The 14,215-nt window shown below is 36.3% G+C and overlaps 1 protein-coding gene across 1 annotated transcript in view; it reads left to right on the forward strand.

The window, feature by feature from the left end:
* SUGCT (succinyl-CoA:glutarate-CoA transferase) overlaps positions 1-14,215 on the forward strand; it is a 668,838-nt gene that overhangs the window by 88,308 nt on the left and 566,315 nt on the right. Inside the window, exon 7 of the mRNA XM_046668918.1 lies at positions 6,969-7,112. Within this exon, the coding sequence (XP_046524874.1) occupies positions 6,969-7,112 (144 nt within the window). The remainder of the gene's footprint in view (positions 1-6,968; positions 7,113-14,215) is intronic.

The raw sequence follows: 14,215 nt of genomic DNA on the forward strand, positions 1-14,215 counted from the left end.
TGAGAAGGGACACCCATTTTGTGTTGTCACGGCAGCAGGGCGCCACTGGCGCTCCCGCGTGGGAGGGAGTTTTCATACCTTGCACGTACACAGCCCCGTCTCCGATTCTGTCTACTTACACCTGGGAACACGTAGTCACTTCACAGCCACAGCGTGGTTCTCTGTGGGGTTTCCCGTTCACTAAATGGTAATTAATTTTCACTTCTTTATTCCTCTGGCATGCTGACAATTCTTAGATGACAGGAGTTTGATTATGAGGGCTTTCCAAAGTATGAATATAGCCACCTCTGAATTATCCTAGAAAATGAATTGTATGTCTTCTCTGGTTATTGCTACCAAACAGCCTTGAATGAAATGTAACTTCTAGAGTTTCCACTAAATGCATGTTCTTTAGTAGGCCTTTAAAAAGATTTTTTATATTTAATTTAATTTTTGTTTATTTCTATTTTTCTGCTTTGTTTAATTACCAGCATTATAATGATATTGTAAAAAATAAAACAGCTTTATAGAGACATAATTCATTTACTGTACAGTTCATCCATTTAAAGTGTACAATTCAGTGGTTTTTAATATATTCAGAGAGTTGTGCAAGCAGCACCACAATCAATTTTAGAACGTTTTCATCACCCCCAGAAGAAACCCCGGGCCCATTAGCAGCACTCTCTATTCTGACCTTCTCCTTTCCCCCTGGTTCTACTTGTTTGTCTCTATGGATTTGCCTATTCTGGGCTTTTCATCAAAATAGTATCATATAATACGTGGTCTTTTGTGACGGACTCCTCAGAGTTTTCCATGTTGTAGCATGTGTCAGTGCTTCAGTTCTTTTTGTTGCCTAAAATATCCCGTTGTATGGCTCTACCACATTTTATTCACTTACCCATTGATGGACATTTGGGTTACTTCCACTCTTAGGTCATTACGAATAATACTGCTATGAAAATTTGTGCATAGGTTTTTTGTGAGGACATATGTTTTCATTCTCTTGGGAATACACCTAGAAGTGGAATTATTGAGTTATAAGGTAATTCTATGTCTAAGTTTTTGAGGAACTCCCAGACTTGTTTTCCACGGTGATTACACCGTTTTACAATCCCACTAGCAATGTATAAGAGTTTTGATTTTTCCACATCCTTGCTGACACTTGTTATTCTCTTTCTCATGATAGCCATTCTAGTGGTTTGATTTGGTTTTGGTTTGCATTTCCCTAATGACTAATGATGCTGAGCATCTTTCAATGTGCTTATTGGCCGTTTGTATATCTTCTTTGGAGAAATGTGTATTTAAATCTGCTGCTCTTTTTTAAATTCGGTTGTCTTTTTATTGTTGAGTTGTAAGCTCATTGTGGTTTTCATTTGCATTTCCCTGAGGGCTAATGATGTTGCGCATCTTTTCGTGTGCTTAATGGCCATTTGTAGATCTTCTTTGGGTAAATATCTGTTCAAATTCTTTTCCTATTTTAAAAAAATGGGTTATTTATCTTCTTATTATTGAGTTATAAATCTTCTTTATAAATTTTGGTTGTAAGTTCCTCATCAGATATGTGATTTGTAAAAACTTTGTCCCATTTTTTTGGTTGTTTATTCAATTTCTTGATGGTTTCCTTTGAAACACACATCTTAAATTTTAATGATGTTTCATTTATGTATTTTTATCTTTTGTTGCTATTGGATGTCATATCTAAGAAATCATTGCCAAATTAAAGATCATGAGGGTTTACTCCTATATTTTCTTCTGTTTTATAGTTTTAGTTCTTTTTTGTTTTTTTGAGGAAGATTAGCCCTGAGCTAACATTGGCTGCCAATCCTCCTCTTTTTGCTGAGGAAGACTGGCCCTGAGCTAACATCGGTGCCCATCTTCCTCTACTTTATACGTGGGATGCCTGCCACAGCATGGCTTTTGCCAAGTGGTGCCATGTCGGCACCCAGGATCCGAACCGGTGAACCCCGGGCTGCCGCAGCAGAACGTGCGCACTTAACGGCTGTGCCACCGGGCCGGCCCCTATAGTTTTGGCTATTATGTTTAGGTCTATGGTCCATTTAGAGTAAATTGTTGTGTATGATGTGAGGAGGGGTTCAACTTCATTCTTTTGCATTCTTTTTACTATTTTTTGAAAAGATTGTTCTTTCCCCATTGAGTTACCTTGGTATGCTTTTCAAAACGAATTGAAAGTAAGTTAGAGAATTTCCATTGTCTGTATATCTGTCTTATGCCAATACCACATTGTCTTGTTTACAGTACCTTGTAGTAAGTTTTGAAATTGGGAAGTATGAGTCTTCCAACTTTCTCCTTCTTTTTCTAGATTGTTTTGGCTATTATTTGTCCCTGAAATTTCCATATGAATTTTAGAATCAGATTTTATTTCTTCAAAAAAAGGTACCTAGGATTTTGGTAGGTGAAACTGCATTGAATCTATAGGTCAGTTTGGGGAGTATTGCCATATTAATAATATTAAGTCTTTTGATTCATGACAATGGGATGTCTTTCCATTGATTTAGGTCTTCTTTAATGTCTTTCAACAATATTTTGTAGTTTCCAGAGTATAAGTTTGTACTTCTTTTGTTAAATTTATTCCTAAGTGTTTCATTCTTTTTGATGCTGTTATAAATGGTTACTTAATTTCCTTTTTGTTTTGTTGATCATTACTGTGTAGAAATACAATTTTTTTTTGTATATTGCCTTGTGTCTTGCAAACTTGCTGAACTAATTTATTAGTTCTAGGAGTTTTTTAGTGGATTCCTTAGGATTTCCTATATACAAAATTATGTCATCTGCAAATAGAGTTAGTTTTACTTTTTTCTTTCCAGTCCAGATTTCTTTTCTTTCTTTTTATTCCCTCATTACACTGACTAAAACTTCCAGTATAATGTTGAATTGAAGTGATGAGGGCAGCCATTCGTGTCTTGTTCCTGATATTAGGGGGAAAGCATTCAATCTTTCATCTTTAACTATGATGTTAGCTTTTTATTTTTATGTATGCCCTTTATAAGATTGAAGAAGTTCACTTTGTTCCTAGTGTGTTGAGTTTTATGGAATGCTTTTTCTGCATCTGGATGATCATGTTGCATGTGTCCTTTATTCTAATGCTATGGTGTGCTATGTTGATTGATTTTCAAATGTCAAACCAAACTTGCATTCCTCAGGAAAATCCAGTTGATCACGGTATGTAATCTTTTCCATAGATCACTAGACTCAGTTTGCTAGTATTTTGTTGAGGACCTTTTTGTGTTCACATTCATGAGATGTTGGTCTGTAGTTTTATTTTCTCTTGATGTCTTTGTCTGGCTTGATCTCAGGATATTACAGGCCTTGTAGAATGAGTTGAGAAGTGTTCTCTCTTTCAGTTTTTGGAAACATTTGTGAAGAATTAACATTGATTCTTCTTTAAATGTTTGGTAGAATTCACCAGTGAAGCCGAAAAAAAAGCCTGTTTTTTTTTTCCTGTTTGAAGCTTTGTGATTACTAATTCAATTTCTCTAATTGTCATATGTCTATTCAGTTTTTCTATTTATTCTTTAGTCAATTTAAGTAGTTTGTGTATTTTTAGGAATTTATCCATTTCATCTAGGTTGTCTAATTTGTTGGCATACAATTGTATTCCCTTATAATCCTTTTTATTTCTGTAAGGTCATTAATGATGTTCCTTCTTTCATTCCTGATTTCAGTAATTTGAATCTTCTCTCTCTCTTTTTTTTCATTTCTTGGAAAATTTAGTTAAAGTTTTGTTTTGTTGATCTTTTCAAAGAGCCAACTTTTCACCTTGTTGATTTTCTCCATTGGATTTCTATTCTCTATTTCACTGTTTTCTGCTCTAATCTGTGTTATTTCCTTCCTTTTGCTTGCTTTGAGTTTAGTTTGCTCTTCTTTTTCTAATGTGTTAAGGTGGTTATTGATTTGAGATCTTTCTTCTTTTTTAATGTTAAGTATTTACAGTTCTAAATTTTCCTCAAATACTGCTTTAGCTGCATTCCATAAATTTTGGTATATTGTGGTTTTATTTTCATTCATCTTGAAGTATTTTCTAATTTCTTATGTTATTTCCTCTGTAACTCATTGGCGTTTTGGGAGTATGTTGTTTACTGTCTGTATCTTTTTGAGTTTTCCAAACATGCCTCTTTTATTGATTCTAATTTCTTTCTATTGTGATCTGAGAACATATTTTGCACAAAATCATTCCTTTTAAGTTTATTTTAGCTTATTTTATGTCCAAGGATATGGTTTGTCCTAGCAAATTTTCCATGTGCACTTCCAAATGTGCATTTTGTTATTATTGGATGTAGTGTTTAATAGATATCTCTTAGGTATACTTGGTTTATGATGTTGTTTAAATATTTTATTTTTTTGATCTTCTATCTAGTTGTTCTATTCACTATTCATATTTGAAGATTGAAATCTCCTAATATTATTCATGAAGTGTCTATTTCTCCCTTCAAATTTGTCCCTTTTTGCTTTTCATATTTTGGCATCTCTATTATTGGGTGCATATATGCTTATAATTGTTATATCTTCCTTATGCATTGACCTCTTTTTCCTTATAAAATTTCTCTTCTTCTCTAGTAACTTTTTTTGTTTTCAGGTCTATCTTGTCTGATGTTAATATAACCACTTCAGCATTCTTATGCCTGCTGTTTGCATGATATATCTTTCCCCATACTTTCATTTTCAGCCTATTTGTATCCTTAAATCAAAGTGTGTTAGCAAGACTCTTTCAATTAGTGTTTCGCTAAAATTAATTGGCACAAATTGTCATTTTTAACAATGACAACGTTGTCTCCAATATATGGGTGACAATGTTTATTCAATGTTCATACATCGCAGATTATTACTCCTGATAATGTGCTGATGTTTTTAGAATATTAATGAGGCATGTTCCCTCTTTTTCAGAAAATTTATAGTGAAATATAAAGGATTTACTATCTTATTTATTCCTATTGGTCTGAGAAGTATAGCAGATAAAATATGATTATATTCCTATTATAGTGAGAAAGCAGATGTCTATAAACTTAAATTTGAACTTGTCTCCAACTTTTAATTCATTAAATAATCTTAAATCTCAATGATAAAATTAATTTTAAATTTACTGATTCAAGCCACTGCAAGTTTTGCCAATAATAATAGTTAGAAGTCTGCCAGAAGTTTCCAATTTTCATGACAATATCTTCCTTGAAATTGTGTTGAAAAGCAGGGACAAAAGTTTAGTCACTGTTTAGTCTCACTTAGGTTTGTTTTTTTTTTCGAGGAAGATTAACCCTGAGCTAACATCTACTGCCAATCCTCCTCTTTTTGCTGAGGAAGACTGGCCCTAAGCTAACATCTGTGCCCATCTTCCCCTACTTTATATGTGGGACACCTGCCACAACATGGCTTGCCAAGTGGTGCCATGTCTGCACTGGGATCCAAACCAGCGAACCCCGGGCTGCCGAAGCGGAACATGCGCAGTTAACCACTGCACCACCAGGCTGGCCCCTCACTTAGTTGTTTTTTAATGTTATTTACCTTTCTTGTAAGATGATTAACATAGTTTATGGATGGGCTGCAGAAAAGGAAAGATTAGCTTCCAAAGACGACTGAAGTGTAGCAGGAGTGAATGAATAGGGTGGTGAATGAGTGAATCCTTCAACGGAATAAAATGTGAAATGTAGGTCTTTTTATGTATTCTGTGCAATGAGAGGCTTAGCAGAATTCCAGAAAGTGAAAAATAGGAACTGCCTGACCCAACAATGACTGCTATTAACGTTGACGATAATTGTGATGGCTAGTTTTTATTGGGTACTTCTTGTTTGCCAGGCACTGTTCTAATATCTTTACATATGGGTTAATAATTGGATTGTCAGATCAGACTGACCTGAATCAAGATTCACCTGTAATTTCAAGGATACAAGCAATCAAAAAGCACAGGAGAAGCAGAGCCAGGTCCTGGACGTTGAGAGAGGCCCCCAGAGACTTTCTTCCCATGGTAGACAAAATGGTCAATCCGAGAGCAGTAGATAAGATCTCTAATTAAGTACATGGATTACCTCATATAACAGGGAATATTACAGGCTGTGAAACATCTCCATTTTATATCCAGATAGTGGCATAGCTCATGCCCCATGCCCCATAAATGTGTAGATTCTAAGTTTGTTTACCATAGTAATTCTAAACTTCCTGCTAAAAGCCTTCTATGTATAAGTACTCTTTTTTCTTTTTTTTAAGCAAATACCATGGTTATTAGTAATAGTTATCAGCATGCTTATAAGGAGATTAGCCCAGGTCTTCTACCTTCTTCTTTCCTGGGAGAGCCTCCTAACCAACAGGGAAAAAATACTGCTTTAACTCTTTCCTCTCCAACAGATTAACTCATTTATTTTATCTTTATTGTTATTTTTTGTTTTTGAGGAAGATTAGCTCTGAGCTAACATCCGCTGCCAATCCTCCTCCTTGTGCTGAGGAAGACTGGCCCTAAGCTAACATCTATGCCCATCTTCCTCTACTTTATACGTGGGACGCCTACCACAGCATGGCTTACCAAGCGGTGCCTGTCCACATCAGGGATCTGAACCGGCAAACTCGGGGCCCCCTAAGTGGAACATGTGTACTTAACCGCTGTGCCACCAGGCCGGCCCCAAATTAACTCATTGAAATTCAAATTCAATTATTTACTTTTTTAGTACAAACAAGGCAAAATATATTAAGAAGGAATTTCAGACATGTTTTAAAAAATCTTTTATTTCATTTGGTTTGTTTTAGTTTGTTGGTAGAGGGTGGGGTGAGAAATATGGTAAATATACAGTTAATATAGATATATTATCACCACCAAGAGATATCTGCAATAGCAATTAGTTCTATTTCTTTCGCGCGTGTGTGTGTGTGTATGTGTATGTACATCATATACAATTCTTTCTTCTATTTGACCTTAGGATATTTGAGAAATCATTTGATGTTTTAATTTTCAATTTTCTCTGTTTTTCTCAACCCTACTCTCAAATCAGGATGGAGATCCAGTTCGTCCAGGAGTGGCCGTGACTGATCTTGCCACTGGCCTATATGCATACGGAGCCATTATGGCTGGATTGATACAAAGATACAAAACTGGAAAAGGACTGTTCGTTGATTGTAACCTACTGTCATCTCAGGTACCAATCCAAATAACATTTTAGATAGTGGTGTATAAACATGTGTCTGGGTATGCTCTTTCATATCAAATCCTATGGTCATATGTGCACAAACAAAAAACAAAACAACAGACAAAACTACAATCAACCACAGCAAAAGCTGTTCTGTTTTGGTATACTAAATTGTTGTCAAATGAAAATAAATGGACCATGAAGATTTTGTCATAGTATAGATATTGCTGTTGAACCAGAATTTTAAAGACCGTTTTTATTAGAATAGGTCTATTACTATTTGTGAGACAAGAATACAGATGTTTCTATTTTATTGTCACATGAGCTCCATAACTTCTTTTTACCAGAGTCAGTTTCTTCACCTTTTTTGTGCTATGGACCCTTTGAGTAGTCTGGTGAAGTCTGTGGACCTTTCCTCAGAATTATGTTTTTAAATGCATAAAATGAGATACTTAGGATTACAAAGGAAGCCAATTATATTGAAATACAGCTATTTCAATGTAAAAACCCGTTTTGTGTTATAATAACATATATGATTTTTTACTAAGACATTAAGCCACAAGATCTGTCAGTGGGTCCAATAACTACTGCAATTTTGAGGTAGTATTGAGCATAAATGATATCTGCAATAACTATAAAATGATATGAAAATATGTGTAATATTGATTGATGATCAAATCATACATCCTGCTAATACTCCTGTGGTTTGTTGCCTGCGTTCATAATTGAAGAAAATGCTAAATTTTAGTTAGAGGTTGATGAAAATAAAGATATAACTTTTTTCCATTCAAATTAATTAGTTCCCAGAATTCTATGGAAACATAGACTTCAGATTAACAACCCATGGTTTAGATAGTTATCAGCTATGTTATGCTAAATCCTAAACTGGTGGAATAAAAGGGTTAACTTACTCTCAAATTGACATTTGCTTCCTTCGTACTGGATCAGACCCAGATGCTGTACCATATGTGGAAGTTGATTCTGAATAGATAATTTTTCAGGGATAGAAAAAAAGAAAATATCTAATTTGTGCAAGGAGACATTTTACTGTGGGAAAAATTGCTTTATAGACAGAGACCTCAGTTGGGAATTTCAAATTTAAATGACATACATGGGAAAATAGTAAACTTGGAACACTACTTTGGAGAATTTTTTCTCTTAGACAAAGTTAAGGAGGTATACAAGGGTAAAAACATCAACATGGGCGAAGATGAAATATTACATGTGGGTTTTCAACACTGGCTTTGAGTCACACTCAGCATTTTGATGGTTATGAAAAGGGTAAAAAAATTCTCTCCAAATGAATGATGTAGCTTCTTAACAGAGAAACACAGATGTTAATTGTGGGAAGAAGCTGAAAGTCTTTTCTACTCTCCCCTGATTTTATAGCTGTAAGGAACTTGAGGTAGGTTAAGTAACTGACTAAAACTTGCACATCCAATAAGTATGGAGGCCATGGAACTTTCATGGATGTGTGACCTGTGCAGTCACAGAGGGCCTTAAGCTTAGTTTAAATGTTCTGCTGTTACTGCTTTGAAATTCTTAATAATTTTGGTACAAGAGGCCCTACATTTTTCATTGTGCACCAGTACTCACAGATTATGTAGCTGGTCCTGGATTTGGGACTCTACTTAGGTCTCCTGATCTCTACCTAGACTGCTTTACTTACAATACATCAATGATTAATTAATTAGCTTTGGAAAAAATTCTTTTATAGTTTATTATAGAATTTAATTCTCTTCTAGCACCCAACACAGAGATTCACAATGTGGAGGTGTGTGGTTCCTTGGGGTTAGGGGTGGAAGTGGGTAGAATCACTGGTAGGGCTGTTTCAAAGTGAGGAATACGGTAAGGGCAAATTCATACACACATACGTACATTCCAGCCATTTTGGGTGTGTGTCTATATTTGTTGTTTCTGTTGCTCCTTGAGACTCTAAGTTCCATGAGCGCAGGAATAATGTTTGTTCTTGCTTACAGTGGTATCCTCAAAGCCCAGCCCAAGCCCAGTATTTGTCAAATAGCAGGCTCTCCCAATCTTCTGTGATTAATGGGAGAATCACTGTTTCAGTGGTTATGTCTCATAGACCTTATGTTTTGCATTTGTTTTTTGGGCTCTTTCTTTGCTGAGTAATATTAGCCCCGAGCTAACTTCTGTGCCAGTCTTCCTCTATTTTATATGTGGGTTGCTGCCACAGCATGGCCAATGATTGGTGTAGGTCTGTGCTTAGGATCTGAACCCATGAACCCAGGCCGCCAAATCTGAGTGTGCCAAACTTAACCACTAGGCCACGGGGCTGACCCCTCATATCCCTTAGGTTTGCTGGGGAAGATTAGGAAAAGGTAGAAAACCATTGACTTAGGATAAGTACTTGATAAACAACTAATGATGAGATGATTTGCTTTTGGCACACATGGTATTAGTGATTTAGCCTATGGTGCTGTAGCTAATCCAGTCAAAAGTTGCTAAAATTATAGTGTGTTTAAGGCTCATTAACTACCTTTTTTTAAAATTGATATATAATTGACATATAACATTATGTTGGTTTCAGATGTACAGCATAAGGATTTGGTATTTCTATATATTGTGAAATGATCGCTACAATAAGTCTGGTTCTCTGTCACTGTACCTAGTTACAAACTGCTTTTTTTTGTGATGAGAACTTTTAAGATCTACTCTCTTAGCAACTTTCAAACATGCAATACAGTATTATTAATTATAATCACCATGCTGTACATCACATCCCCATTACTTAGTTATTTTATAACTGGAAGTTTCTACCTTTTGACCCCCCCCCCCCCCACCCATTTTGCTCACCTTCCCATCCCTTGCCTCTGGCAACCACCAATCTGTTCTCTGACTCTGTGAGTTCAGTATTTTTTAATTTTTTTTTTTTTAGATTCCACATGTAAGTGAGATCATACAGTATTTGTCTTTCTCTGTCTGACTTATTTCATTTAGCATAATGTCCTCCGGGTCCATCCATGTTATCACAAATGGCAAGATTTCTTCTTTTTTATGGCTGAATAATATTCCATTATGTGTGTGTCTCACATTTCTTTTTAATCCATTCATCTACGGGTGGATGCTTGGGTTGTTTCCATATTTTGGCTATTGTCATTAACTACCTTTTAACAATTAAAATCCATTTTTCCTTATTTTAGAGCTATGCACTTTCATGTCTACTATTTTATATGATCTTCATAATAATCACTTGAGGTAGGTAGATAAAGCAGGAACTTTTATTACCATTTTACTTTTAAGGAAACTGAGTTTAAGAGAGGTTAACTTGCTTGAGCAGTAGAGTCTCAGCAAGACCTCTGGTTTCGGACATTCTGACTGGTTCTCTTCTCCCTCCTTCCTGAAGGCAAAAGCTTTGGCACTGAGGGACGGGCAAGCTCCAGCTCTCCTGGGTGAAGCTCCAGGGGAGAAGGCACTTTGAGTAAGAGGCAGAGGAAGCCCAGGAGCGCTCCGTAACGGGGAAGCACGCAGTGAGACTGCCCCCTCCCACCCCTGCTCGAGTGTGCCAAGAGCCGCAATAAGACAGTGCTGCAAAGTGGGCCCTTATGGGTCATTATCTAATCGTGTTCAGACCCAGTGAGTGAAAACTATCATGGAATTTAACCTGGAGGACAAGTATTTCTGTTGAATATGAGAATTTTGAGAAAAATAGGATTTGGAGTCATGGGCTGACTGGATTTTTTTGCTTCAGCTGGAGTCAACTGAGCACTCACTGTGTCCAGGGCTCTGTGCTAGCGAGGCCTGGAGTGAGAGGCACACAGCTATTCCAGGCTCAGTAGTAGAGGCAGCCAGGTCGTATGGAAGAGTTGGAGGTGATATATAGTTCCTTTATAGGGCCTCTAACAGGGTGATAGAACGTGGTTGGGCCAAGATTGTTAAGGGCCTCATATATGTCATGCTTAGGAATCTGGATTTTAACCTCTCAAGGCTTCTGTTTCTCTGTCTATAAATTCTGTTAGGTGATGGTCTTTTCAACCAAAGACTATGTCTCGTTGGATACTTGCCACATTCAGAATATCCTCTAAGCTGTGGACAGTATTAGAGAGTTTCAAAGGACAGTGGTACATATCATGATGGATGCAGACGCCTACCTGAAGTGCAGGGCAATGTGTGATAGGAACATTTTCATTCTCTGGACCCACTGCAGTCCAACTCTGTTTTTCTTGGACTCTTTGCTTCTACTCTGTTCCTTGTCTCTGGACTCTCTCTATTCTTCTTATGTGAGCTTCTCTAGCCTTGGGCATCTCTTTCCTCTGTTTGTCTTTTCCTCGCTTGTCTTTCTTCTTCCCTGTTTTCATTCCTGTTCTGTGCTCTTTGCTTTTCTCTTTGTCTCTCCCTGTCTCTCCATCCTTCGTTATGTGTGGCTAAAGTTGTAGCAGTTCTAGTTACAGATCTTACATCCTTTTACCATACCACTCAGGAAAGTTTCACAATCTTTCACTAGTTCCCACGGAAGAAAAAGGAAGTTTCCTTTCCTTGAAGTTCCAGAAAAGAAGCCCATATATTTCATTGGGTTAAGTGACCATTCCTGAATGGACTAATGAAGGCTGAAAGATAGAATATACTGATTGGCTTAAGCCCTTCTTGGGCTTTACTTCACCCAAACCATTCGGCTGTGGCTGGGGAGAGGTGATCTCCCCAAAGAATGGTGTGATTATTTCTTGGCCCAGGAAGGGGAAATGAATGTTGAGGAGCCAATCAACAAATGTTCACTATACTAGCATACTGAGTTGTTTTGAGAATCTAATGCAATAAAGGATGTGAAAAATTCTTTGTAAGTTAGAAAGTACTCTACTGATGACTAGCGTAATGTTATTAGGTTATTGAAAAAATATTTCATAGTGTTATAGAAATGTGCTGAGATTAAAAAGTCGGTTATTGACATAATTATTTTGTTATCATAATTATTGTAACTTTTCATAATGGAGAAATCTTGACTAGCTCCACTTAGTCTTTCAATTTGAGGTAACATTTATAGATTCTAGATCCCAAAACCAAATCACAAAATGATTAAAATCTGCTTTATGTAAATGGAAAGTGCTATTTCTAGATACTTTTCAAAGTAATATAATAGGAAACTTCACCTTTTCTTTAATGTATTCATTTTCTTTTTTTATATAAATGTTCACCTGCATTAAGCAGGTAACATTTGAACTTAATTTCAGCTGCCTGGAAAATGACTGTGATTTCATGCAGTGGTAAAAAACATACTTTTCTACTCATTTTGATTGCATTACATAGGATGACAAATGAATAATTATAACATTCAATATCTGTTGCTAAAAATGAAATTCTGTACTCCTTCTCCTAAAAGTGATCTAGTATACAATAGACAAATTACACTTGATTTGAATAGTAGCTAATTATTAACTCAGAGATGATTGCCTCAACCACAACAAAACCATTTCATTGTAGAGACATGACAGTTGCCAGGATGTGGTTTGTAGTGGGCACCAAATTTTTTGTAGTTTCAAGGCTATAAACTTTTAACCCTGTCATAAAATTCTTTGATTTTTTTTTTTTTAGTCTTAATATGATTTAAAGTTGTCAACTGAAGATTGTCTAATGTCAGCATCTAAATAGTATTCTTTAGATGATATTGGTAAATAACAAGGAAGTGGGTTTGGATGTGGTTCCAATTATTCTGTTGCTCTTATTCTTCTGTTGTGGCTTACAGAAATATCTTTTTGGAAGTTTTAATATCCTTCCTGTACTTAATTGCAACCAGGCTCCCCTAATTACTACTACAATGAGTTAGTTTTTTTAGCACCAAACTTCCATAATTATTTTCACATACAGAATGTTTTGGAATTTTTGATGTCACCGTTCTTTCTCCACGTTTGTGTACTGCTCATATTTGGGGTAGACAATATTTCAGCTCTCATAATTGTAGCACATTTTTATGAATAAACTTTTGAATCGCAAACAAGTATAGTAATCTGTAATTCATCTTTTTGTGTCTTTGGATACACCTGTGTTTCTGCTTTTTTTAATCCTCTATCTTTTTAAAAACAATTTTATTGAGGTATATTTTACATATAAAATTTACCCTATTTCAAGCGACAATTTAGTAATTTTTAGTAAGTTTAGTGAGTTATGCACCCATCATCCCTAAATCAGGTTTTGAAATAAATACTCATACAGTCACCTCAGGTCTGGGTCTTACCCATGAGGCTAGAATGGATCAGTTTTGAAGTGAGAGGGATGCAGGGCTGGGCTGACTCAGAAGAATTCAGGGCCCATTATTACTTCTGTGGGCTCTCGAAAATTTTGCCTTTGTGAGTTCTTTCCTCCATAAAAGTATTAAGAATTACAACTGCATTGGTGTAAAATAAATATAATGTAATTCATTATTATGCATTTATTATTATTGCATTGATTTTTTTCTTCTGGTTTTGAAAGAAATTAAAATTAAAACATTTTTGTGGAGCCCTAAAGTATCATGGACCTTTGGCACTATGCCTCGTTGTTAAGTCAGCTCTGGAAGAGTTACGTTGACAATGGTACATAAATGTGCCAAATCTTTGAGGAAAGACAATCTGGTACCCAGGAAGGAAGTGGAGATTGTGCTGGAGGATGAATAGAGGATGGAAAGGTAGAGAGGCAGCAGTCTATGACCGAGAAAGTTGAGAGAATGGAGTAGGGAAAGAAAAAAAGAGGCTAATAGAGACTTCAAGAAATCATGGAACTGTGAGTGTGCATTTGAACCTCCCGTTTTTGAGAAGCCTAATCAATTCCTACTTAGAAGGCCCTTGTCAGCCTGACAATCCTTAGTTACTTGTGGACAGTTTTTTTTTCTGTGTGTGTGTGTATGAGGAAGATTGACCATGAGCTAATATCTGTAGCCAGTCTTCCTCTTTTTGCTTGAGGAGGAGTGGCCCTGAGCTAACATCTGTGCCAGTCTTCCTATTTTGTATGTGGGATAGCTGCTACAGCATAGCTTGATGAGTGAAGAGTATGTCCACACCTGGGATCTGGGCCTGCAAACCTTGGGCCACCAAAGCGGAGCACGTGAACCCAGCCACTACACTACTGGGCCAGCCCCTTGTCACCAATTTTTAATCCTTGTCCAACTTCCATCTTTAACTAGC

This window comes from Equus quagga, chromosome 8, assembly GCF_021613505.1.
Source record: "Equus quagga isolate Etosha38 chromosome 8, UCLA_HA_Equagga_1.0, whole genome shotgun sequence".
NCBI classification, from domain to species: domain Eukaryota; kingdom Metazoa; phylum Chordata; class Mammalia; order Perissodactyla; family Equidae; genus Equus; species Equus quagga.